Source organism: Xenopus tropicalis, chromosome 2 (genome assembly GCF_000004195.4).
Source record: "Xenopus tropicalis strain Nigerian chromosome 2, UCB_Xtro_10.0, whole genome shotgun sequence".
NCBI classification, from domain to species: domain Eukaryota; kingdom Metazoa; phylum Chordata; class Amphibia; order Anura; family Pipidae; genus Xenopus; species Xenopus tropicalis.
Genome location: NC_030678.2, coordinates 63470846 through 63494850, shown reverse-complemented (window position 1 = coordinate 63494850; position 24005 = coordinate 63470846). Strand labels below are relative to the sequence as shown.

Sequence of the window (24005 nt, the reverse complement as noted above, 5' to 3'; positions counted from 1 at the left end):
TTTATACCAAGAAATGCTGCTATGCAGGAAAATGTCAGCCTAAAAAAACATTTGACCAGAGGTAAATAGTTAGGACTGCCATAAGGGGTTTACCTTGACATGGTACAGTGGGTTGTAAATTTTATGATCATAACTTTGAACTAAAAATCCATTTTAAAAAATACATGCACTTGCATAGATACTAAATTACTTAGAAAACGGGACCAGGGAATGTGCATTGATTGATCCCCTATCTCCTTTGTAATCTAAACAAACTTGACAAAAAAAACAGACATAACCCTAAACATTTAGTTTAGGGTTTTTTCCATGACTTTTGTAGGTAAAAATCTGAATCTGACCTTCTTGGACAACAAGTGCATGTAAGGCCTATTGATACAGATTTACAAAACAAAAAAATTATTAAAAATAAAAGAAATTAGTGAATCCAAAATAAAACAGTGCAATTACAGTTTCATGGACAAAAAGGAATGATGATCAGTAATGCAGATGACTTAAAATAAAATAGTCACACAGCATAAAACAAAAAATTAACATCAAGGTTTCATGGAGGACTGAACAGCAACATACACGTATATTGGGTAGCTCGAGTAGAAAACAAGCAATAACACAACCAGATGACTGACCAAAATACCTTATCCACTTATCAGTGATACAGGAAACACAAGTAATCAACAACAAAACTGTGCTAACTCAAGTCACAGAAAACAAGAAATGTTCTGCAAATTCAGCATGACATGCACAGTGGACTGTCAGCATGTTCAAGACCAGCGATGCTCCTGCCACAAGTTTAAAGTGAATGAACACTAATGGGCCTGACTGTGTCAATAAAAAGCAGATCGGTGTGTTTGTGTGCTAGAATGTGTTTTCCTGTTTTTAGTAGTCGAACGTTGTTTGTGTTAAGCTGCTCATGAAGGGAGCACACATTTGAGCAAGTAACTTTGTGAATGACATCGGTTTGCATAAATGAGAATTCAGTTTGTTTGGCCCAAGGGAGTTGAGGAGCACTTAGGCTTATTTATGATCACAGGAGCAAAGAGTACAAATAGATGTAAATTTGAGTAAGGATGTGGAGGTAATTTCAGGATTCCTGTAGCGAGTTGTGTGTCTATCACAAGCCACATTTATGAACAAACTATGGACATTACTGCTTGTAAACCGATAATGAGAGTTTTTGATGTGATTTATATTTACTAGAACGATTTGTTTTTAGTGCTGGAAATAATGTAAAGATTGTTTAGAGCTATTTGTATTGGGGATTAACATTTGGATGGGCGCTAATGCTCAGCACAATTTGTTTGATTGTGCAAAGCAGTTAAACTCATTCTGACAAACTTACGGTATCTTTGCAAGGCAACTTTGGGCTACTTTAGAAAAACAAAGTGATGCATATTATTTTAGCTGGAGATCACAAAGTTACCAGGAACTGCTAAGCATATTCGAGTTACATGTCTAGTGCTTCTTGGTTACTAGGGTAGAATCAAGCAAATCACAAAGTTCCTTACAGATATTTATGTATAAATATCAAACACTAACTTCTGTGGCTTCACAATATAGACAGACCATTTACATGGTAAAATAAATTGATCAAATTTTAGAATCAGCAATTGAGTCTTGTATACTGCAGATAATAGTCTTTTGGCTTTACTTAGAAAGGCTGGCCTTCACCTTTTCATTGTTTCTCACATTTAGCAGTTGGGGCTTTCTAAGCCCAAATTCATAGGCCCATTGAACCTAAAAGGCTGCTCTAATGTAGCCTACTTGCCATGACAACCCTTGTTGAAGTGTAGCGAATATTTCAAATTCCCTAGTGGGAACCTATCATCTAATTTGGGGGCACAGTGCTACATTTGGTATTGTAAAGTCTGTTTGGCTGCTACAGGGTCTTATGTGGTCTCAACCATTTTCAGATTTAAATACTGAAGTCCATGGTGGTAGTAGACATTAGACCTGTAAATGTGAACTTGAGCAACATCTGAAACTGTTCTTTGGTGTGGTTTCCCGGGTGCAATCCCTTTGGTTGGCTGAGAGGTGGTAAGCAGGTGTGAAAGTCCAATATGTAGCTTTAGTGTGGAGTCTATGTTAAATGGGCCTGGCAAAGCTGGTCATCCTTATGGCAACCACATACAGCTTTTCAAGTACTGTACTTGATACACAAGTCTAGTCACCGCTTCTAACAATCTCATCACAGGACATGTTCTAAGTGGGCTGCAAGTAGAACACACTTCTACCCTTGCTCTACTTATAGTTACTCAGCAGCATTCTATCCACACTTTTAAGATGCCCACAAGTCTTGTTCATTTAGAATATCACAGTGTAGGGTTTAACCCTCATTTAGCTAGTATTCATTTTCATGGATTTATCTTGGGCAAATATCTCAAGGTACACACTACACACTTCATGGGTACCTCCCATGAATGTAATATAAACAAGGGCATATTATTCTGACACCAGAAATTAAACCTTTTTTACATGTATTATAACTTTGTCTTTGTATGCTATTTTTAAAGTGTTTTTTTCCCTTTGCTTTTCCGTTACCTATGTGATCCTTCTGTTCCTCTATGAGGGGACTGCCATATTTGTGCAGCAGTAGCCTATTAGCATTAGTGACTTTAACTGACATGTTGAGACAGATTCAATCAGTCTGGTTTAGGAACTTTAAGTAGCAATTTCTTAAAAAAACATCCCTATCAGTGAAAAACAGTCATGACCTATTGGTAACTTTTAATGTACAATAATATTTTGTAGAATAGTTGTTTTAGTGTCAAAAAAACTAAGTGACACTGAGACAGGTATTTATAGCAGGCTCTTATATAGTTATGTTTGTTTGTTTGCAGCCATCATGCATTTTAACCTGTTTAAAAAAGCTGAGGCTCCACCGCCTGAAACGCATACAATGCCAACAAGTACAGAACCACCGGTTGTATCACAAGATAACTCTACAGCTGTGGCTGGCTCTGGTGACAAGAGTGCAGATACCTTCAGAAAAATCCAGCAGGAGCTAATGAATCAGATCAACAAGATCCCATGTAAGTAAAAGTTCAGTTATTGCATTTTATGCAAGTGTTCTGCAAGTGCAGTTTTTAAAATTGAAACAAAGCTTTCTTCATTTTTGAAGGCATGTAGAAACCACACAAAAAAGTATGGTATTATAGAAGAACTCCTGTTGTTTTCTTTTCATACTTAACATGCATCTTCAGTGGAGTAAACTATTCTAAAATCAAATTAACAGAGAAGAAAAGGCATTTCGGCATATTATTACCAACAGATTAGTTACAACAGTGCAAGCCAGAACGGTATATTTATTCTGCAGAATGCTTTACTATACCTTAATAAACAGCCATAGAATCTCTCTCTGTTTGTTTAAGATAGCAGCTGCTATTTTAGCTTGGTCTGGCTTCACTTCTAGGCAGCAGCTTTCAGCTCAGATTACACAGCAGAGATGGGAGGGGGAAGAGCAGAAGGGAGGGGTAGAGAAGAGCAAACTGAGCAGAATTGTGCCGTGCCCTGAAGGATTTTTCTGAGAGAAGGAAGTCTTACACAGAAGACTGAAGATGTATAGAGAATAAAATGAAAGATATGTGGTGTTTCTTTTCATGAACGACTCAGAGCAGCAGTTCTGTAAGTGTTTATGGCAGTATTTATATCATATATGTCAAACACAAGGCCCGGGGGCCAAATCCGGCCCCCCAGGCTGTTTTATGTGGCCCTTGGTGAGTGTGTCTGACCATCCAGCCTGATCAATTTCCATTTTCCTCACATAGTAACTAAGACTAAGGGGTATATTTATCATGCTGTGTAAAAAGTGGAGTGAAGCATTACCAGTAATGTTGCCCAAGGCATCCAATCAGTAATCAGATTTCAATAGTAGCAAAGCATCTATTGGCTGCTATGAGCAACATTACCAGTAATGTCTAACTCCACTTTTTACACATTGTGATAAATATACCCCTTAGTATCTTACTAATTATATTAATAAAAAATTTGGCCCGCAACTTAGCCTGTGTTTTAGATTTCGGCCCCCTTATGTGATTGAGTTTGACACCCCTGATTTTCCCCTGACACCCTGACCTTTCTGATAAAGCTTACTTAGTTTTTACCTTTCCTTCTCCTTTAAAGGGATTCTGTCATGATTTTATGGTGTACTTTTTATTTCTAAATGTTTTTGGTTATATTGGTGTGTAGGCAGCCATCTCTCTCTGAGCTTTCTGAAAGAGCTAGTGCTACACTTTAGAACTGCTTTCAGATAACCCCAAGCCAGACTTGGATTTTTTACTATTGAGTGCTATTCTAATATCTAACTCAGGTGTCAGGTTACTACCTTCTTATTGTTCAGCTGATTGGCTGCTGTGGGGGATATCACTCCAGCTTGCAGCACAGCCGTAAAGTTTGACTGAAGTTTATCAGAGCAGAGAGTCACATGGCTGTGGCACCTTGGGAAATGAAGAATATGTCTAGCCCTATGTGAAATTTCAAAATTCAAAATCTGTTTGCACTTTTAAAAAGGAGATTTCAGTTCAGGAGTCTGCTGGAGAAGCTCTATTAAGTGATGCATTTTAAAAGAAATGTGTTTTCCCATTCCAAAATTTGTTTAATGAACCTGTTTATGAGCCTGTTGTGATCCACTAGAGGGAGCTGCATGCCTAATTGTTGTGTCACCTAATATGTATTCTCTCTGTAAGTGGATGTGTTTAGCCTGTGTGCTAGCCTGAATTCTGCTTGCTTTCTGTGGTTAAATATACTTTCTTCTTGTAAATGTCTGTACATAGACATGTTGGAGCTCTAATAAAAAAAAAGTTTTGAGCATTAGTGCTGCACAACTTCCACCGTGAACACAACACTTTTGTGGTGTCGAGGATTAGAAATCTGCTGTCTGGACAGAGCAGCAGAATAGGAAAAATGCAGAAAAAGAACTCACAGGACAAACTTCAAATCCACTGCAGACATTGCTGCCCTGAGACACATGGAGGAATTTGATGTAAGTGACCCTGCTACTTGGGCTCTTATCGACTTTTCGACTTCCTATGAGCAAAGAAGGGCAGTGCTGCTGACTGTCTGTGGGCCTAAAACATTTGCAGTTCACTGCCCCAGCCTCTCAAAAACAAACACCTATAAGGAGTTAATAGCAATGTTAAAGGCACATTTTTCTCCAACACATTCCATCTGTCATTATACAGAGATTTCACCTCCACAAAAGAAGCCATATGAAACAATTTCTACCTATACTGAACACAGAAAGAAATCGCCAGCGCTCGGTCTAACCCACGCTGTAGTGTTGACCAGCTGCTAGAAACACACTATTGTGCCAGCGCTCGGTCTAACCCACAATCTGGAGTTGACCAGCTGCTATAAATGATAAAAAGCCATTAATTATACACAAAGAGAAAGAAAGTTTGCAGAATTATGGCACTTAGCAGAGCACTGTCAGTTTGGAGAGTTCCTAAATGAGATTGATTAGTCTGTGGTATTTAGGATGAGGCCTTGCAGCACTGGCTTCTCGCTGAGCCTAACCTGAGCCTAAATGCAAAAAAACCCAAAAACTCAAATCTAAAACTTTGACATCTAAAAGTTTTTGACTTGATGTCAATGGAAGTTGTCCTAGGCAAAGTCAAGCCATATTTTTAGTTTAAGGTTTTTGAGTCTTTTTTGAGTTTGGCAACTTAAAAACTTGAGGTATTCTAGCTAGTGGAATGTTTTTTGCAAAACTTACCCAGGCATACCAGCCCTAACAATAATTACGCATCAGGGTGCATTCAGTGTTAAGAACCTCCTGTTTGGAATTTCAACCGCACCAGGAATATTCTAGGACTTTATGTAAATCTTGCTATCCAGCATTCCTGGTGTAATTCCTAGCTAATTAGGATACAGAAGGGTTATATGGCCAAATCCAAATCCTGGCCGAATACCGAACCGAATCCTGGATTCAGTGCATCCCTAAAAGCTATCTATGACACACCTGAACAAAAATCTAAATAAGATTTCTTCCACAGTTTCCTTGCTCACAAGGCAACAGTGGAAGAGCCTCTTCATTGCTGCGCTGACTTAACAAAGGGGTTCCATATAACTGGACATTCAAAGGCCTGCCACACAGTTAAACATCCGATTCTCTTCTCATTCATTATGATGAAGATCAATCATTAATACTTAAGACCTGAGTCTAGGACAGGGGTGGGCAAATTACAGCCCGCTGGCCTTTTTAATCCGGCCCGTTGGCACGGGCCCCTTAAAAGAAATATGGGCCCTGATTGGTTCCGCCCTGTGGTTGCGCGTGACGTTAGCGTGCACGGGGCTCAACCATATAAAAGTATGCCAATCCCTGGGGGGCGTGATGGAGGATGCTGGGGGGAGGACGCTGGGGGAAGGATGCTGGGGAGTGAAGCTTGAGGATGCTGGGGGGGAGCTGCAGGAAGCTGGGGAGTGGAGCTGGAGGTTGTTGGGGAGGATGCTGGGATGAGGAGCTGCAGGATGCTGGGGAGTGGAGCTGGAGGATGTTGGGGAGGATGCTGGGGTGAGGAGCTGCAGGATGCTGGGGAGTGGAGCTGGAGGATGTTGGGGAGGATGCTGGGGTGAGGAGCTGCAGGATGCTGGGGAGTGGAGCTGGAGGATGTTGAACAGGATGCTGGGGTGAGGAGCTGCAGGATGCTGGGGAGTGGAGCTGGAGGATGTTGGGGAGGATGCTGGGGGGAGGAGATGCAGGATGCTGGGGAGTGGAGCTGGAGGATGTTGGGGAGGATGCTGGGGTGGGGAGCTGCAGGATGCTGGTGAATGGAGCTGTGGGATGCTGGGGGGAGCTGAGAGGCCCCGTGATTTCTAACGGCAGCCCTGGGCGTAACGCTGCCCCGGCCCGGCTGTAAGTGAATGTGGCCCCTGAGCCAAAAAGTTTGCCCACCCCTGGTCTAGGACAATGACATCAGCAGAGAGGAACTGTGCACATATTAACAAAGAGGCATTAGCTGTCATAGCTGGTGTTAAAAAGTCTCATAATTACCTTAATGGAAATACATTTGAAATCCACACAGATCACAAGCCATTACTGGGTTTGCTCTTAAACGATATTCCTACTCCTACTGTCACCTCGCATGCTCTGAGGGATTATCATGCTAAATGCTTAGGATTACACCCTTGCTTATAAACCTCAAAAATCAATTTTAAATGCTGATGCTTTGAGTCTCTTGCCTATACAGATTTCAGATTGCCCACAACCCCCTTTACTTGAAGTACTTATGCTGGAATCCCTCCTTGATTCTCCACTGGATGCCACTGAGATTGCTAATATGATCCAATCCTTTCTCATGTTCTCAATTGGGTGTGGAGGGGATGGTCAAATGAAAAGTTGTCTGAAGAGTTCAGACCATATTCAAGCTGTCAGTATGAACTATCTGCACGTAAAGGGCATTTATTATAGGGAAGCAGAGTAGTCTTGAGTAGTCATCCTTCAAAGTGGAAGCAAAATTGTCTTAGACATGCTACATGCAGCACATGCAGGAACTGGGCACATGAAAGCTTTTCAAGGATTTATGTCTGGCCCAGAATTTATACAGACATAGAAGAAGCTGTACATCTATGTGTCACTTGCCAGGACTCTCATCACAGCCCTGCAGCACCAGTATTTCCTTGGAAGATTACGAAAAAGCCTTGGTCTAGACTTCATATTGATTTTGCTGGACTATTCCAAAATAAGAACTTTCTTGTAGTGGTAGACTCTTTCGAAATGGTTAGAGGTCATCCCAGTGTCATCTCAGACAGTGACAATTTCAACCTATCATCAGCTGTTTGCAACACGGAAAACCAGATGTTATTGTATCAGACAATGGAACAGCTTTTACCGGTTCCAATAACATGTAAGTACTGAGTTTAGATAAAATTGGACAATTTTATCTTCATTTAGTACTTATGTGTGTCCCACTCATTACAGTCCCAATAGAGGAAAATCAATGTACACTAAGTCCACTACACTTGAACACATCCATGTTGGATAGGATAAAACTGAATTTAGTTTTGTGTGTAAAGAAGAGTTTAGAGCATTTACAAATGTATTTTATTTTTTATAAAGGTTATATTTCTTATTATAAGATGTTTTTACGAAGTTTAGGATTGCTTCTCACCAGTTCCTCAGTATCAGTATCAGTTCTGGAATGTGTAATTAGGAAGAGTAGGAATGTGAAACACCTACTGGAGCAGAGCTTGATTTATTTCCAGTGCTGCCCCAGGCACACTTACCAATCCTCTCTTCTACCCGATAGGGGCATGCGCAATAATCTGTGTACAGGTATTTATCAGATAGGAATAGTTATATATACCCTCTTTTCGACTAGTGCCACATGGAGCTGATCTCAGCCTGCATTTATGGAATCATTTGATCCACTGGCCTCTCCGGTCACACATGCACAGACACTGCCTGGGTGAAGACACACAGAGTATATTTTCACATCGAAATTTGCAGTGTGTGACTGCACACAGTCTGACACAGTGTCTGTGAGTACAGGCACAGGATTGGTCAGAGGCAGTGGTTAATAAAAGACTGGAAGAGACTGAAAGATGAGATCAGAGGCAAAAGATGAGTAGAAGATGTGTAATAACAAGTGAACTTGTACATTGCAGATATGTAAGAAACATATAGATACAGTCATGGCCCAAATTGTTGGCACCCCAGAAATTGTTCCAGAAAATCAAGTATTTCTCATAGAAAAGTATTGCAGTAACACATGTTTTGCTATACACATGTTATGGACAAAATTATTGTCACCCTTTCAAAATTGTGGATAAATAAGATTGTTTCAAACGTGTGATGCTGCTTTAAACTCACCTGGGGCAAGTAACAGCTGTGGGCAATATAAAAATCACACCTGAAAGCAGATAAAAAGGAGAAAAGTTCATTTAGTCTTTGCATTGTGTGTCTGTGTGTGCCACACTAAGGGGCACATTTACTAACCCACGAACGGGCCGAATGCGTCCGATTGCGTTTTTTTCGTAATGATCGGTAATTTTGCGTTTTTTTCGGCGTCTTTACGATTTTTGCGTAAAAACGCGAGTTTTTCGGTGTGTTTTCCGATTTTTGCGTAAAAACGCGGGTTTTTCGTAGCCATTCCGAAAGTTGCGCAAAGTCGCGATTTTTTCGTAGCGTTAAAATTTGCGCGAAACGTCACGCCTTTTAAGTTTTAACGCTACGAAAAAGGCGCGACTTTGCGCGCAAGTGTTAACGCTACGAAAAAATCACGACTTTGCGCAACTTTCGTAATGGCTACGAAAAACTCGCGTTTTTACGCAAAAATCGTAAAGACGCCGAAAAACTTGCGTTTTTACGCAAAAATCGTAAAGACGCCGAAAAAATCGCAAAAAATATGAAAAAGTCGCAAAATGTTCGTTTCCAATCGGAATTTTTCCAATTCGGATTCGAAATCGTGTCTTAGTAAATCAGCCCCTAAGCATGAAAACAGAAAGAGGAGAAGAGAACTGTCTGAGGACTTGTGGAAAAATATCAACAATCTCAAGGTTACAAGTCCATCTCCAGAGATCTAGATTTGCCTGTGTCCACAGTGCGCAACATTATCAAGAAGTTTGCAACACATGGCACTGTAGCTAATCTTCCTGGGCGTGGACGGAAGAGAAAAATTGATGAAAGGTTGCAACGCAGGATAGTCCGGATGGTGGATAAGCAGCCCCAAACAAGTTCCAAAGAAATTCAAGCTGTCCTGCAGGTTCAGGGAGCATCAGTGTCAGCGCGAACTATTCGTCGACATTTAAACGAAACGCTATGGCAGGAGACCCAGGAGGACCCCACTGCTGACACAGAGAAATAAAAAAGCAAGACTACAGTTTGCCAAAATGTACTTGAGTAAGCCTTAATCCTTCTGGGAAAACGTCTTGTGGACAGTGAGACCAAGATAGAGCTTTTTGGTAAAGCACATCATTCTACTGTTTACCGAAAACAGAATGAGGCCTACAAAGAAAAGAAGACAGTACCTACAGTGAAATATGGTGGAGGTTCAATGATGTTTTGGGGTTGTTTTGCTGCCTCTGGCACTGGGTGCCTTGAATGTGTGCAAGGCATCATGAAATATGAGGATTACCAAAGGATTTTGGGTCGCACTGTAGAGCCCAGTGTCAGAAAGCTGGGTTTGTGTCTGAGATCTTTAGTCTTCCAGCAGGACAATGACCCCAAACATACGTCAAAAAGCTCCCAGAAATGGATGGCAACAAAGCACTGGAGAGTTCTGACGTGGCCAGCAATGAGTCCAGATCTAAATCTCTGTGGAAAGATCTTAAAATTGCTGTTGGGAAAAGGCACCCTTCCAATAAGAGAGACCTGGAGCAGTTTGCAAAGGAAGAGTGGTCCAAAATTCCCAGTGAGAGGTGTAAGAAGCTTATTGATGGTTATAGGAAGCGACTGATTTCAGTTATTTTTTCCAAAGGGTGTGCAACCAAATATTAAGTTAAGGGTGCCAATAATTTTGTCCAGCCCATTTTTTAAGTTTTGCGTGACATGTCCAATTTGCTTATTTTCCTCCCTTTTTTGTTCTGTTCCAATACACACAAAGGGAATAAACATGTGTATAGCAAAACACGTGTTAGTGCAATATTTTTGTGTGAGAAATATTTGACTTTCTTGAAAAATATCTGGGGTGCCAACAATTAGGGCCATGACTGTAGATATATATATGTATATGCATATAAATACCCCAGACCCAATGTTTAAAATACAACCTAATTTTAATATTTGTGCTGCAGTCTGTTCTTCTAAATACAGTGCAGTTGAATAAAGTTAAGGCACTATAACCAGTTTTTAATTAAGGATCTGGAATATTTATATGCTCTGTTATATAATGTGTGTATGATCTGGTTTTCCGTTGCTTTTTCTCACCTGGTACAGGCCCTTTAACACTTTTCTGTTGCCTATAGTGCCACCCTGGGCCCTCATAGCAATAGCAGTCGTGGCTGGGCTGCTGATCATTACCTGCTGCTTCTGTATCTGTAAGAAATGTTGCTGCAAGAAGAAGAAAGGAAAGAAAGAGAAAGGAAAGGGGATGAAAAATGCACTCAATATGAAGGATATGAAAGGATCTGGGGGGCAGGTAACTAATAAATCAACACCCACTATCACAAGTTATGAAGCCAAACCATTCAAAAACATCCCTACTACAAGTATGTGCTTTCATTAGTGCAAGCCAATGTACAAAGTTGCCGTCCTTCATTCTTCCATTGCAACAATCTACAGATATCCACTTTAATTCCATAAAGTACCCAGATAATAAAATATGACAAGCTGTTAAATATAATTCTCGTTTTCTCTATTCTTTTCTGCTTATCACCTGATGCTTATCTGGCTCTTGTGATGTTGGTCTGTCATGGTAAGTACATTGTGTTTTTTAATATTTTTCCAGTGAAGCATTATATAGAGCACACAGATCTGCTGAATCTACAATAAAATAGGACATCTCTGTTATCTGTTAATTCCATATGGCAATGGCATTTGGAAATATAAACCCATATAGCAATAAACATGCTGCACTAAAACATAAATGGAAATCTGTTAAGTGCATAGATTTTGTTTAGAACCACTTAAGGCTAATTGACACACAATTTCTGAAGAACACCAGCAAAGAAGGACCCAGAATCATCCTGCTGGCTACCACTGACCCCAATTGCAGGAATCAGGTTTAAAAGAAGGGCCCTGCTCCCTCGTACAGAACCATGGAGCTGAGTTGGCGACCACCATGTATGGCTGCTTCATTTCTATTTTGTGGCTTATAACTAATCAGGAGCCTGATAATTGAACGCCTGAACCAGTGCACATGCTCCTGCTAAGAAGTGAAAATTTTGAAAAGTATGATGCTAAAACAATAAATAATGTCTTTTAGCTGCAGTGACCTTTGAGTCAGTCATCTCACAGATATGTTAGGTCTAATATTTTATTCAGCTAGAGTTCTAGCCTTCTTTATAAAACAAAAGCAATGAAATGCAATAATATTCACAATTTCAGATTTAGAATTTAACAGAATGTTAAATTCATTCTGCATTATACTTGTGCCAACTGAACTTCTTATTTGAGGAAGTGCTTGATTATTCTTTCAAGGAAAGGAAACCCCAAAATATATCATAAAAATCTAATAAATCCTTTTTCCTGTTGACATGCATTCCTTAGAAGCTAAGTATTACACCATATGACTTCAAACATTCAGGCTGTTATTTTTACTATGTCCCCAAAATTAAGTGCACGTGCACAAATCCTTCACTGGTTTAACATAGAATGATGTGAGCATCATTGTCCGTTAATGCCCACCTCCTGAATAAACCGACTAGTGTTTTTCTTGAAGACGTGTGTTCTTCATATTAATCTGGTCCCTGTACATCTCATTATCACTGCTAAGTTATTAGCTCATTACAGCTCATTATCACTGCTGTGTTATTTTTAATGAAATTAACTAAAATATAGCACTGAAGTGTTTCAGATGCAGTGCTAGTGAGTGGGAGGATATGCAATCACATAAACAGAAAGAATATGGCACTAGTGAAGTGCTCACGGGCAATGACTTCATAGGGTGATTAAAAGAAAATGTTAGCATTTTTGAGAAATTGAAACTTAACGGTTCACACAGCTTAATGTTACAAATGATTGTACACAGTAGGCACTGGGGGCAGGGGTTTGTTCTTAACATTTACTTATTTTGGTCAGATCTGAAAGTATATGTTAAGTTCTGAATGGAATTTACAGAATTGTGTAAACCTGGTTTTGTTAACATCAAATTTACTTTGAAGTGGATCTGTTTCAATATCTTTGACCACGACTATAAAATCTAGCCATTGTTTCATACTGTCATTGTACAATCCTTCCATTCGTACTGTCTTTGTACAATCCCCTCATTCTAGGAATTTGAAAATATATAGAGATCAGGGGTCTGACTTTCCAGGCACTTTTGAGTGCCTACTGCTTGAAACCAGTGACCTGTGGCTACCCTGAATAATTTAATGCTGCGTTTGTAAGTTCTGGAGTGGAATCGGACACAGGACACAACAGGGCCCTGTCCAGTGCTTCCTGACACTGTCCTGTGCACCTTGCCCCATTAATTTATATCTGCTGTGATGTGCACAGAACAACTATTCCCCTCGGCAAAAGTGCTGTTATGTGCCCCATAGTGCTCTTGCACTTCTGCCTGCGAGATACGTAAATTAATTCTTTTTTCTTTTATTTAAAATTAATGATGTGCATTTATTTTCATTAATTTTATGAGACTATTGTTCAGAATTTGATTTTGCAGTCTTTTCAGCCATAATGCATGACAAAATTGTAATTGTTTTGGCAGGATAAATGTAGCAACAGTAAAATAATGCTACTCCCCTTTCGAACAAAAGAAAAATCTGCAAATCTGAAAAATAAATACAAATATTTTCTTGGCAGCAAAGTGTAAAAAGCAGTCAAGCATATTTCTGCAAACTATACACATTTTGTACAGTAACACCTTGCATATGTAAAACAAACTGTAATCTCTTTGTAGAATGCGAAGGATGATGATGATGATGCAGAGACTGGATTAACTGAAGGAGAAGATAAAGAGGAAGAGGAGAAAGAAGAGGAGAAGCTTGGAAAGTTGCAATTTTCATTGGACTATGACTTTCAAAATAACCAGGTAAGAAAGAAAGAAATATACTTTTATACTTTTTGTAATACAAGATAATAGGGGTCATTTATCCAGATTGAGGTAGTAAGTTTATGCCCCTTAGTGCTCATGCAGAGAGCACTTCTACCCAGGGCCTGGATGGCCTCTGTGCCCTGTTCCAGATTTACAGATTTTGCAAGAATGAGTGCAGTGTAGGCAGTGCAAATTATCATCACTTCTGTAAAGTATTTTGTTAATGGTTTCTTTTTCTTATTTCACTATTTTTTGTCTTTTTTTAATGTCTCACTTTTCCTTAACAGATGCAAGTGGGTATCATTCAGGCAACTGAACTTCCAGCGTTAGACATGGGGGGAACGTCTGACCCTTATGTGAAGGTTTTCTTTCTACCAGACAAGAAAAAGAAGCACGAGACCAAAGTGCATCGCAAGACACTCAACCCAATTTTCAATGAGACATTTACATTTAAGGTGAAGCATAGAGAGGCATAAAGATTTGACATCTTTCAAAATACTATTTCATATCATTTCATAGGTCTAACATAATTAGCAATGGTACCTGCAGTTGCAGGGTGAGAAATTTAATAACACTTATAATATCACCACAGCAATCATCATATCATTCCATATGTCTAACTAGCAGCTACTGGTACACCAATAACCTGCACATGTGCCTATACATGTAGATTAACCCAGCCTTGTTACTTTATTCACTTTTAATATTTCTTAATCAAATTCTGGAAAATTTCTTCTTCTTGTGATTTAGTTACTTTGCTACGTGTTTCTACAAAAAAATATACTTTCCTAAGAAAATCCTTTGTTCTAGATTCCGTACCAAGAGCTAGGAGGGAAGACTTTGTGTATGTCCATCTATGATTTTGATCGATTTTCCAAGCATGATATCATAGGAGAAGTAAAGGTTCCTATGAACACTGTTGACTTAGGTCAGCCAATTGAAGAATGGAGAGACTTACAGAGTGCAGAGAAAGAGGAGGTAAGTTTACAGTTTTTAAGTTTAAAGTTTATTTGAGGGTCAATATTTTTTGCAAAAGAAAAAAACTTACTTACTGCATATCTAAATTCCCAGATCCTTGCTTGCTTCTCTGAGATATGGTGCTGGCAGCCTACAGCAGTGTGAAGACTACAGTGACATCACTGATATCTCTCTGTCCTTCCTGTAGGCTGCCAGCGGCAGCCTTCCTATTCTCTGAGCATGTGTGTAACTTGATCCTGTCTCCTGTTCTGAGCTACACATGCCCACCAGCCAATCAGAAGTGGATCTGGCAGAGGGGAGGGGGGAGGGAATGAAACACATGTGCAGGGAAGAAAGGGAGAATACCTTTTTAGAGATCGCTGCCTGTTCTAGAAAATGTGAAGTAAGTGTGACTGAGTAAATATTTGATTAGGTGAGCCAAAAGTGTGGTGTTTTTACTAAACAATAGGAGGACTATTGGGCAGTATGCTTTTTTTTTTACTTGCATTCTCCTTTAATATAGAAAGAATGTCAACACACATTGATGTTTCAATGTGTTTTCAAGTCACAATATTTTGTCCTCCACACCCACACCTCACCCACTTTGATTTGAACTCAAATTGATGTTAACTCCGCCATTAAAAATGCATATTCAAATATAACTCAGAAACAGAGTTGAGAGCAAAATTGGAAGCATGGCCATGGGTAGAATAGGCATGCCCAAGACACTGTAGCTCAAAGTTTTTAATTAGTACCAGTGTCTACTCAGGCTGTAATCTTGTAGACTCCAAAGTGATGTCACTTCAGTGTTACAGTGATGTCAGTTCTGGGTTATGCGTTAAATGCTGAGTAGTGCTTTGGATTGCAGCAAAAACATGTGGGGGTAAAAATGCAGGTCAGCGGTCATGGTGTGTGTGGGTCTGGCTGGCTTGATCAGGTCTCTACCTGAAATTCCTTATGACATCTGTTGTCATATCTCTTGGTGTTAGCATGTCACCCTTATAACCATCTTCTTGTGAATTTATACCCCTTTTAATACAGACTAATGTTTTGCTGGCCCTTCCTGCTGCTAATTGACATTACTTGCTACCGCTGCATTTATTATCCACAAGGTTCTTCTCCATCAAGAGTGTTAAGAGCTATCGCCCATAACCCTGTATTTCCTCACTTGCTAAAAAGCCATCCAACCCCTTCTTGAAGCTATCTAATGTATCAGCCACTATCATTCCACAACTTCACAGCTCTCACAGTAAAAAATCCTTTCCAAATATTTAAACAGAACATTCCTTACTTCTAAACCAGCGGTTTTCAACCTGGGGGTCGACAGGGGTCGCCTAAGACCATCAGAAAACACAAAAATATTTCACATATTTCTGATGGTCTTAGGAACCAATACACCGCTCTTCTGTCCGCCTCCAGGCGGGTCCGCCCACATACAGATACGCCCATATACAAGTACCTGGCGTGATGACATCATCCTGCCAACCCCATTACATACACTCCGTACAAATACAGTTGTATGTGACAGGGTTGGCGCCATAATGTTCTTATGCGAACCAGTCACACGTGTAGAGAGCAGCTACTGTCTAGAAAGCATATACATATTATTTGTAGCTGTTGACTGAAACTCATTTGAAACCTCTAGATGTTCACAAGTAACACCGTGCCGATTACCACATTTATAACAATCCTTTATGTCCAAAAATTAAGTATGTGTGTGTCTGATTTCTTAACTAACATAGTAGGTGATAGTTTATCTCCATGAGTATGAGTTCTCCTCGCTATATTAGAGATTCCATGTTTCAAAATCTCAAAATAATCCCCACCAGCATACAAAACGGGCAGAAACTTTTTAACTCTGTATTATCTTATTATATTGTCTACTGTATCTTGTGATAAAGGATATTTTTTTTACTCCATTGATTGACTTGTCTTTTTTTCATCAGTTTTAAAAGACTAACTCTATCTGTATTTTTTGCTCTTATAAAGTCTTTTGGTATCTGGTATATGTGCCCCAATTATCGCACCAATATCATAGTTACACACAGTCTTTTTGGGGTTAATTTAATGTGCTCATTGTGGTGCTTTTTGCACTAGCGATGGGATTAGTTGGCCACTTTGACGCAAAAAACCTAGGGGCGAGGAGGCAGCATTCCCTAGGCTGCCTCATGGCCCAAGACACCCCTGCATAGAGTCTGATTTGACTAATTTCATTTTTCTAAGAGAGAACCTTTTCCTTGATACTAACTAAACTAACATAAATCCATTCTGGTGGTGTATTTGTAACAGTAATTTATGGAAAAAAGGCACATCCATCAAATTTAACATTTTTTGTGTAACAGAAATCTGTCTATCCATCCCTTTCTTGAAGCTATCTACGAGTATAAATGCTTCAGGGAGGGAATTCCAACTTCATAGCTCTCACTGTAAAAACAGTTTTCACACCTTAAGATTTTCTCCTAGTCTTATGTATACCCTTGTGTCTGCTGGAAGGACCTACTGGTGGATAAATTATCACAGAGTTTATTGTATAGTCACCTTATATAGTCATACATAGTTATCATATGCCCCCAAGAGTCTCTTCTCTGTGGTAAACAACCCCAAATTGCAGTCTCTTTGTCAGCTTAGCTGCTCCACTTGCTTTGCTGGCCCCTCATGCTGTTGACTGATATAGCTTGCTACTGCTAAGTCTGTGATACACATGCACCCCAAGGTCCTTATCCATCAAAGGTTTGGCTGTGGACAGCATGGTGGCTCAGTGGGTAACTCTTTTGCCTTGCAGCACTGGGTTCCAGAGTTCACTTCCAGCCAGGCCACTATATGCAAGGAGTTTGTGTGTTTTCCCAGTGTTTGTGTGGATTATGTAGTTTCCTCCCACACTCCAGAAACATACAGGCAGGTGTTATCCTTTGGCATGGCTCCTTACTCTTGATCTGACTATACTGGTCAGTGGTGTTTTTGACTAGAAGTACAGATAGAGAATAGCTTATTTTCCCATGCAGTGCACAAAATTCATTTTAGAAAAAAACACATTTATTATTAAGTACAATTGTTTTTTTTTTAAATATTTTCTAAGTTTTCGTACTGTGTGTATTTTCTGCATTTTTTTAATTAATTTGAGCTACTTTTTTGTATTTTGTGACAAATTTTACGCGACAAAAAAAAATTTAAATCTTGTTTCCTTCATTCTTTTGGAGTCCACAGTTAGAGCATATGCAGGCAGGCACCATTGTGTGGAAACTGCTATCAAGGCTAACTTTGGAATCATCACAAAATCTAATGTATGCTCCAGAGAGGACAAGGTTACACAACTATAAACAATGAGGAGGGAGAGGGAAAGTGAAGAGTGTGGTGACATCTAGAAAGTGCAGAAATGAAAGTAAAACTAATGTAAATGTAAAAGTAATGTAAAGTGAGGTGAAAACAATATGATATGATAGCTGACATTTTTAAATACATTTATAACAGGTATGGATGCTTTAATAGAAAATGTTTAATTTGTTTAATGTTATTATACAGCTTTTGATGTCTCAGTAACAGGTTTAGACAAAAAGCTTATTTACCTCTGTTTCTTTCCTTGTCTTAGCCTGAAAAGTTGGGAGATATCTGCATCTCTCTGCGTTACGTTCCCACTGCTGGGAAACTGACTGTCTGCATACTTGAAGCAAAAAATTTAAAAAAGATGGATGTAGGAGGATTGTCAGGTAAGAACTGATATTCCAGTTGTTGCACGAGGATTGTACAGGTATGGGACCGAATGGGCTCTGAGGATTGTACAGGTATGGGACCAAATGGGCTCTGAGGATTGTACAGGTATGGGACCAAATGGGCTCTGAGGATTGTAAAGGTATGGGACCGAATAGGCTCTGAGGATTATGCAGGTATGGGACTGAATAGGCTCTGAGGATTGTACAGGTATAGGATGTTTCGGATAAGGGATCTTTCCATAAGCTTTGCATAGCTTATGGCTACTATAAAATGTATTTAATCAATTAAACCCAATAGGATTCTTTTTCCTCTAATAAGGATTAATTATATCTTAGTTGGAATCAAATACAAGCTACTGTTTTATAATTACAGTTACAATTATAATTATTGTTTTATATTCCCTCCCCGAATCAGTCGTACTGGCTGATACATTATACAGCTTTAAGAAGGGGTTGGATGGCTTTTTAGCAAGTGAGGGAATACAGGGTTATGGGAGATAGCTCTTAGTACAAGTTGATCCAGGGACTGGTCCGACATACATCTTTTTTCAATCTAACTTACTATGTTCCTGTGGGAAAAAATGTTTTTGAATTATTTGATTAAAATGGGGTCTATGGAAGATGGCCATTCAGAGCTTTCTGGATAACGGTTTCCAAATAATGGATCCCATACCTGTACCAGTTATCAGTGGAGATTTTTTATAGAGGAAATGTAAATGATAAAACCAACTCCTAAATGTTTGTGTATGCTTAATGAATCTTTATCATTTAGTTTTTAAAATATAAATTGTTTATTAGTATATTTTCTCCACCATGATATCAGCCTGTTAGATCCACCCTCACACAGCATGTACAGTGTAAAAAAAATTAGGTAGAAAAAAACTTATTTTTATTATTGTATATATTTGTTATTATATGAAAGGGACCCAATCTGAGTGCACTTCATTTCTTCGTTCCCAGATCCTATTAGTTAAGAAAAAAGGGGTACAACAATGGGGCTGGAGAAGCACCTTTCTCTGCACTTTGATAACCTGCACTGTTGGATGTGTGACGTTTTATAAGCTGTTGTAGTAGGTGCTCCTAAAATTTGGGGTCTAAAAGATTTGCTCCTGAGCCAGTCATGATCCCTTCTCTTGAGTACTAGAGATTAAATTAAAACTCAAAAAAAGCATCCCTCTTTACCTGAGAAATAATTTCCAGAAAGTATATATTTTGGAAAATGAATACGGTCACCCATTTAAATGTGCAGGCTTTATTTTCCTGCATGCAGAAATCTTGGCTCAGAACCAGTAAAAATAGAAACAGATTCAGAATTAGCTTATTACACGTAGAAGGTATTGTGGTAACAAATCTAAGTATGTATCTACAACATCTGCTGAATAGAACAACAGTCCATATGTATCAGTATGCAAGACATACCCACCTAACACACCAAAACTGGTGCAATGCATACAAGACATATTTGCCAATATGTTTTTGCTAAACATATTTGTTGATATTTGCTAATATTGTACTCAGGAGAACCAGGGATCAAGACTGGCTCAAGGGCAAATCAACTGAGGCAATCTCTTCCAAACTTCAGAGGCCTGCTGCTACACAGGCGGAGGGAAGCACATAAGAGTGCACCCACCCATCAAGTGTACACTTGATAAAGGGTATTGAGCCGAAACATGTCGTGTTACCACTACCCACAATAAATGTTTTGCAGCAAACCTGCTGAAGCTTTTTTTCCTATTTTTTGGATTCCTAGTCTGAGATTATACTGTTCAACTTGATTATCCTTTTGCAAAATGTAAGCACTGTTTAAGTCTGCAAAGCATGCTGTTTTTCTATGCAGAACTAAAATAAATTCAATCAAATCAGTAACATAAAAAGTTATTTTTATGTTGAAAAAAAACCCTCAACTTTCATAGTCTTTCCTTCTTTTTTAGTTGCTAGGTTCCTTTTACCAGTAATTTTATGTCACTGCACTCTTTCTACTTCTTCATATCTTTAAGGACTGTGACATAGCGCTGAAAAGTCTTTGGTCCACAAAACCCCCAAATCCTTCTCAATTAAGAAGGCCCACAACTCAATTCTTGTTATTTTAGCCCAAGTAAATAACTTTGCAATTGTTTACACTGAACATAATTTGCTAGTTTGCTTCCAATTTCTCCAATTTAGTTGAATATGTCTGCAAAGTGGCAACATCCTGCATGGAACTTGTATGGTTCTATTAAAATAATGAACCCTTCAGTATATGGTTTCTCAGCTGTAAAGATAAATGAAATAACAGCTTGAAATCTCATTTTCCCTGCTTTTGCCAACCAATTTACCTTCCTCTAACCCAGGGGGTGCTGCTACTGTGAGGCAAATTGAGAATCTTGCAGTTATTGCCCCAAACATTACCATGGGTATGAAAGGCCAGTTATTAACCCTTTAACTGCCAGCCAATTTTGGTCACTGCCAGACTGTTTTTGAACATTTTGGGCCCATTCACTTTAGGGGCCTTTCCTAGAGGGTATTTTTAGTTTACCCGGGAAAACAATATATAATTAATTTTTTGGGACAAACTAAACTTTCAAACTATGCTAGAATTTTAGTGTCATTTCACTTCTGTAACAAGATATAGGCTTCTAAACGTCTGATAAATAAAGAAAAATATTTTTTCCTCACTATAAACACATATACCAGAAACATAAATTATTTCCTGAATGCACCAATACCAAATATGTATAGTTTTATGGAGATTCCTAACTTATTTTTTTATAGGTCAAAATCCCTAGCAGTACACTACCAAATTTCCAAAGCAATGCTCCAGAAATCTGCATATTAATATTTCAAGGCCAAATATTTCACTTACAGCAGGTTTAACCTAGTAAACTATACAATTTTGGAACAAACAGATACTGACGAATCCGGAATAGGCACAACTGTCTTTCTACTCCAAATTACCAAGTTGCATTGCTTTCCTAAATTTTTAAAATGTTGAAAAAAATGCTTTCCTAAATTTCTAAAATTTTTAAAAAAACATTTAGCTTTCAGTCTGCAGCATCTTATCTCCCACATATAATTAGGTACCAAGATAAAACACCCTAAATATAGTTGCCAGGGGTCCACTGAACAGTTTGAGGTGAAATCCAATATAACTAACTAAACATCAGCCCGGTGCTCTAGAAACCAAGACCATTTCTTCTTGTCTATCTAGGCACACACAGAGTGGATTTTGATACAAAAATGCATACTTTCATGTTTCTTCTATGAAAGCTGCCATGTGTATGTTCTGTTTGTTGAATTCAGCTCCTGTCAGTGCAAAACATAACGGCAGATGACAATGAATTGGCCCTTTCTCCTCCCGTGTTTCTTAGCAGGTCAAAATTAAACACAAAGAGAGTTCCAATAGCCTTAGATTTCTAGAGGATAAGGCAGAGGATAGATGCTGTATACTATTCAATCGGGAAAAAATTATGTTCACCATGCTAATACTTGCCTTTCATTTTTTTGTCCTTTTATTTTAAGACCCTTATGTAAAGATTCATTTGATGCAAAATGGAAAAAGACTAAAAAAGAAGAAGACAACAGTGAAAAAGAAGACTCTAAATCCATACTTTAATGAGTCATTTAGCTTTGAGATACCTTTTGAGCAGATCCAGGTGTGTTGAACTTTCTGTTCTTTCTAGTCAAACATTTTGTCTAACCATGAATTATAATAACCATGAATTATTATTCTGCATGCATTATTGTATTTAACATGGGTACCTGTACAATAAGCTCTAAATATCTTCTTTTGTTCCTCTTTCATTTGCATATACATGTTACCCTCTTTTGTTTCAGGTGTCTATAACTTTGTATTTGACTTTATTCAGATGCCCTATCATAAATTTTTGGAAATATACTGTAAATTACTATATATTTATTTTAAAGAGCCAAGTTGATGAGCGTAGGTTGCTGCCCTGAAACTATTTAAGCCATATCACTTACCAGAACTCTACACACAAAGCATTCTGTATTAACCCACATTTATTTCCCTTTTGCAGAAAGTGCAAGTTGTAATCACTGTTTTGGATTATGACAAACTGGGTAAGAATGAAGCTATTGGTAAAATCTTCGTTGGATGCAATGCCTCTGGAACTGAACTCCGACACTGGTCTGACATGCTGGCAAATCCACGGCGCCCAATTGCCCAGTGGCACCCTCTCAAGCCTGAGGAGGAAGTGGACATTGCACTGGGGTCCAAGAAATAAATGCTTGAAACATAAACACGCACCTCCCCCTTAGTTCCCTTTCCTTTTCTCTCACACTCTGCTGTGCAGACTAAGAATTTAATAGCACCTTCTACTCACCCACCCAGCTTTTCCCACCACACAGCAATCAAGATGTATTGAGGGCACAAAGAACGGCAATGGATTGCGCCTTTTTTTTTTTTTTTGGCTGCAAAAGGCAGCTAAATCCTTCTGGTCATGATTTATTATTGGGAGCATTTCTTTATGGTAACCAAGTTCTTGAAGATAATCAGAGATATTTGATGGTCGGAAGGTTCTACTAAATCTTGCAACATGAAGCGTTTCCAAGAAAAATATTTATTTTAGGATCAATATAATTTTTATTTTATATTCTAAATTACAGTTAAGATTGAGGCTATTTCAGAGGTCTTCCAAAGAACACTGACATTTACCTATTACCTAATTTAAAAAGCCAGATATTATTGGATATTTATCTCTTGTAGAAAGAACTGATGGAAGAAAACTGAAGTTAAACACAGGAAAGTTCATTGTACACGTGATTTGAAAACTTACTGCATGTAAATATATGTTTTTCATCCTGCAATAATATAAATCTAGATATTTTAATACTAGCTTATTTTATCTGGAAGACATTATTCTAAGAATGTTTAAATGCATTTTAGTTGTTTAGTTTAGTTGTCTGTTTTGCTGTAACAAAAAGTTTCAAATTCATTGGTAGGTGTATCCATAATTTTATGAAATTTATCAGCAAATTGTTGCAGCAGATTTCTGGGGATGGCAGGCATCAAGGGACAGGATCATTGCCTTGTTGCACAAACCTGATGAATGACCCTGTATTAATGTAAATTGCGTTATAAGGGACAATGATCCAATTTTTATTTCAACTAGAAAACCTCTTCAACTTAACATCTTTGAATGTAAGATGTACAAAATCAATTGTCTTCCATAACTCTGTAAAGTAAAAAAAGACAGTGTCAATGTTTGTGTGTTGGGAGAAAGTATTATAAGAATGTATTTTTTAGAATATCTTGTTTTTGTTACATATCTAATCTCAGTGTACTGGTATTCTTCCAATCCAAGTAAGGGATTTTTAGATGTTCTTTAAAATCTTTTGTCTTCCATTCTTCTGTTAGCAGGAGCCACTTGGGCTGTCTCGCCCCCAGGCAAGCAAAACAGAATCTTGAGTCCTGCTGGTACTTGAGAAGGGCCTGTGCACCGGTCATGGCAGGGCCAGAGAATTTAGTTGTGTAAGGGCCCATGATTTCACATAGCTGTGCTATCTGTTACACAACAAAATGATGTCACATATAGTATATGATGTCGGAGCCTGTGAGAGAGCTGGTCAGGCAGTTTCTCTAATGTTATCTTAACAATAATATTTTGAGTTGGAGGTTTAGAAGTTTAGTTACATTAATATATTTTGCAGTTTTTCAAAATCTGGAGTGGAACAGTTCAAGTGGCAGGTCAAATGAACTTCATACAATTCCACATAC

The 24005-nt window shown here is 38.6% G+C and overlaps 1 protein-coding gene across 2 annotated transcripts in view; it reads left to right on the top strand.

Moving 5' to 3' along the window:
* The window catches only part of LOC100493529 (synaptotagmin-2), a 39896-nt gene extending 16366 nt beyond the window's left edge, over nt 1–23530 (top strand). Inside the window, exons 3-10 of one of the 2 annotated variants that reach the window (XM_004910719.4) lie at nt 2835–3026; nt 10897–11069; nt 13500–13622; nt 13913–14080; nt 14436–14603; nt 18169–18286; nt 21788–21921; nt 22306–23530. In XM_004910719.4, coding sequence (XP_004910776.1) covers nt 2840–3026; nt 10897–11069; nt 13500–13622; nt 13913–14080; nt 14436–14603; nt 18169–18286; nt 21788–21921; nt 22306–22512 — 1278 coding nt within the window. In that variant the 5' untranslated portion in view covers nt 2835–2839 and the 3' untranslated portion in view covers nt 22513–23530. Of the gene's footprint in view, nt 1–2834; nt 3027–10896; nt 11070–13490; nt 13623–13912; nt 14081–14435; nt 14604–18168; nt 18287–21787; nt 21922–22305 lie in introns of both variants that reach the window. The other variant, XM_002932123.5, reaches the window with a different exon arrangement.
* The last annotated feature ends 475 nt before the right edge of the window (nt 23531–24005 follow it).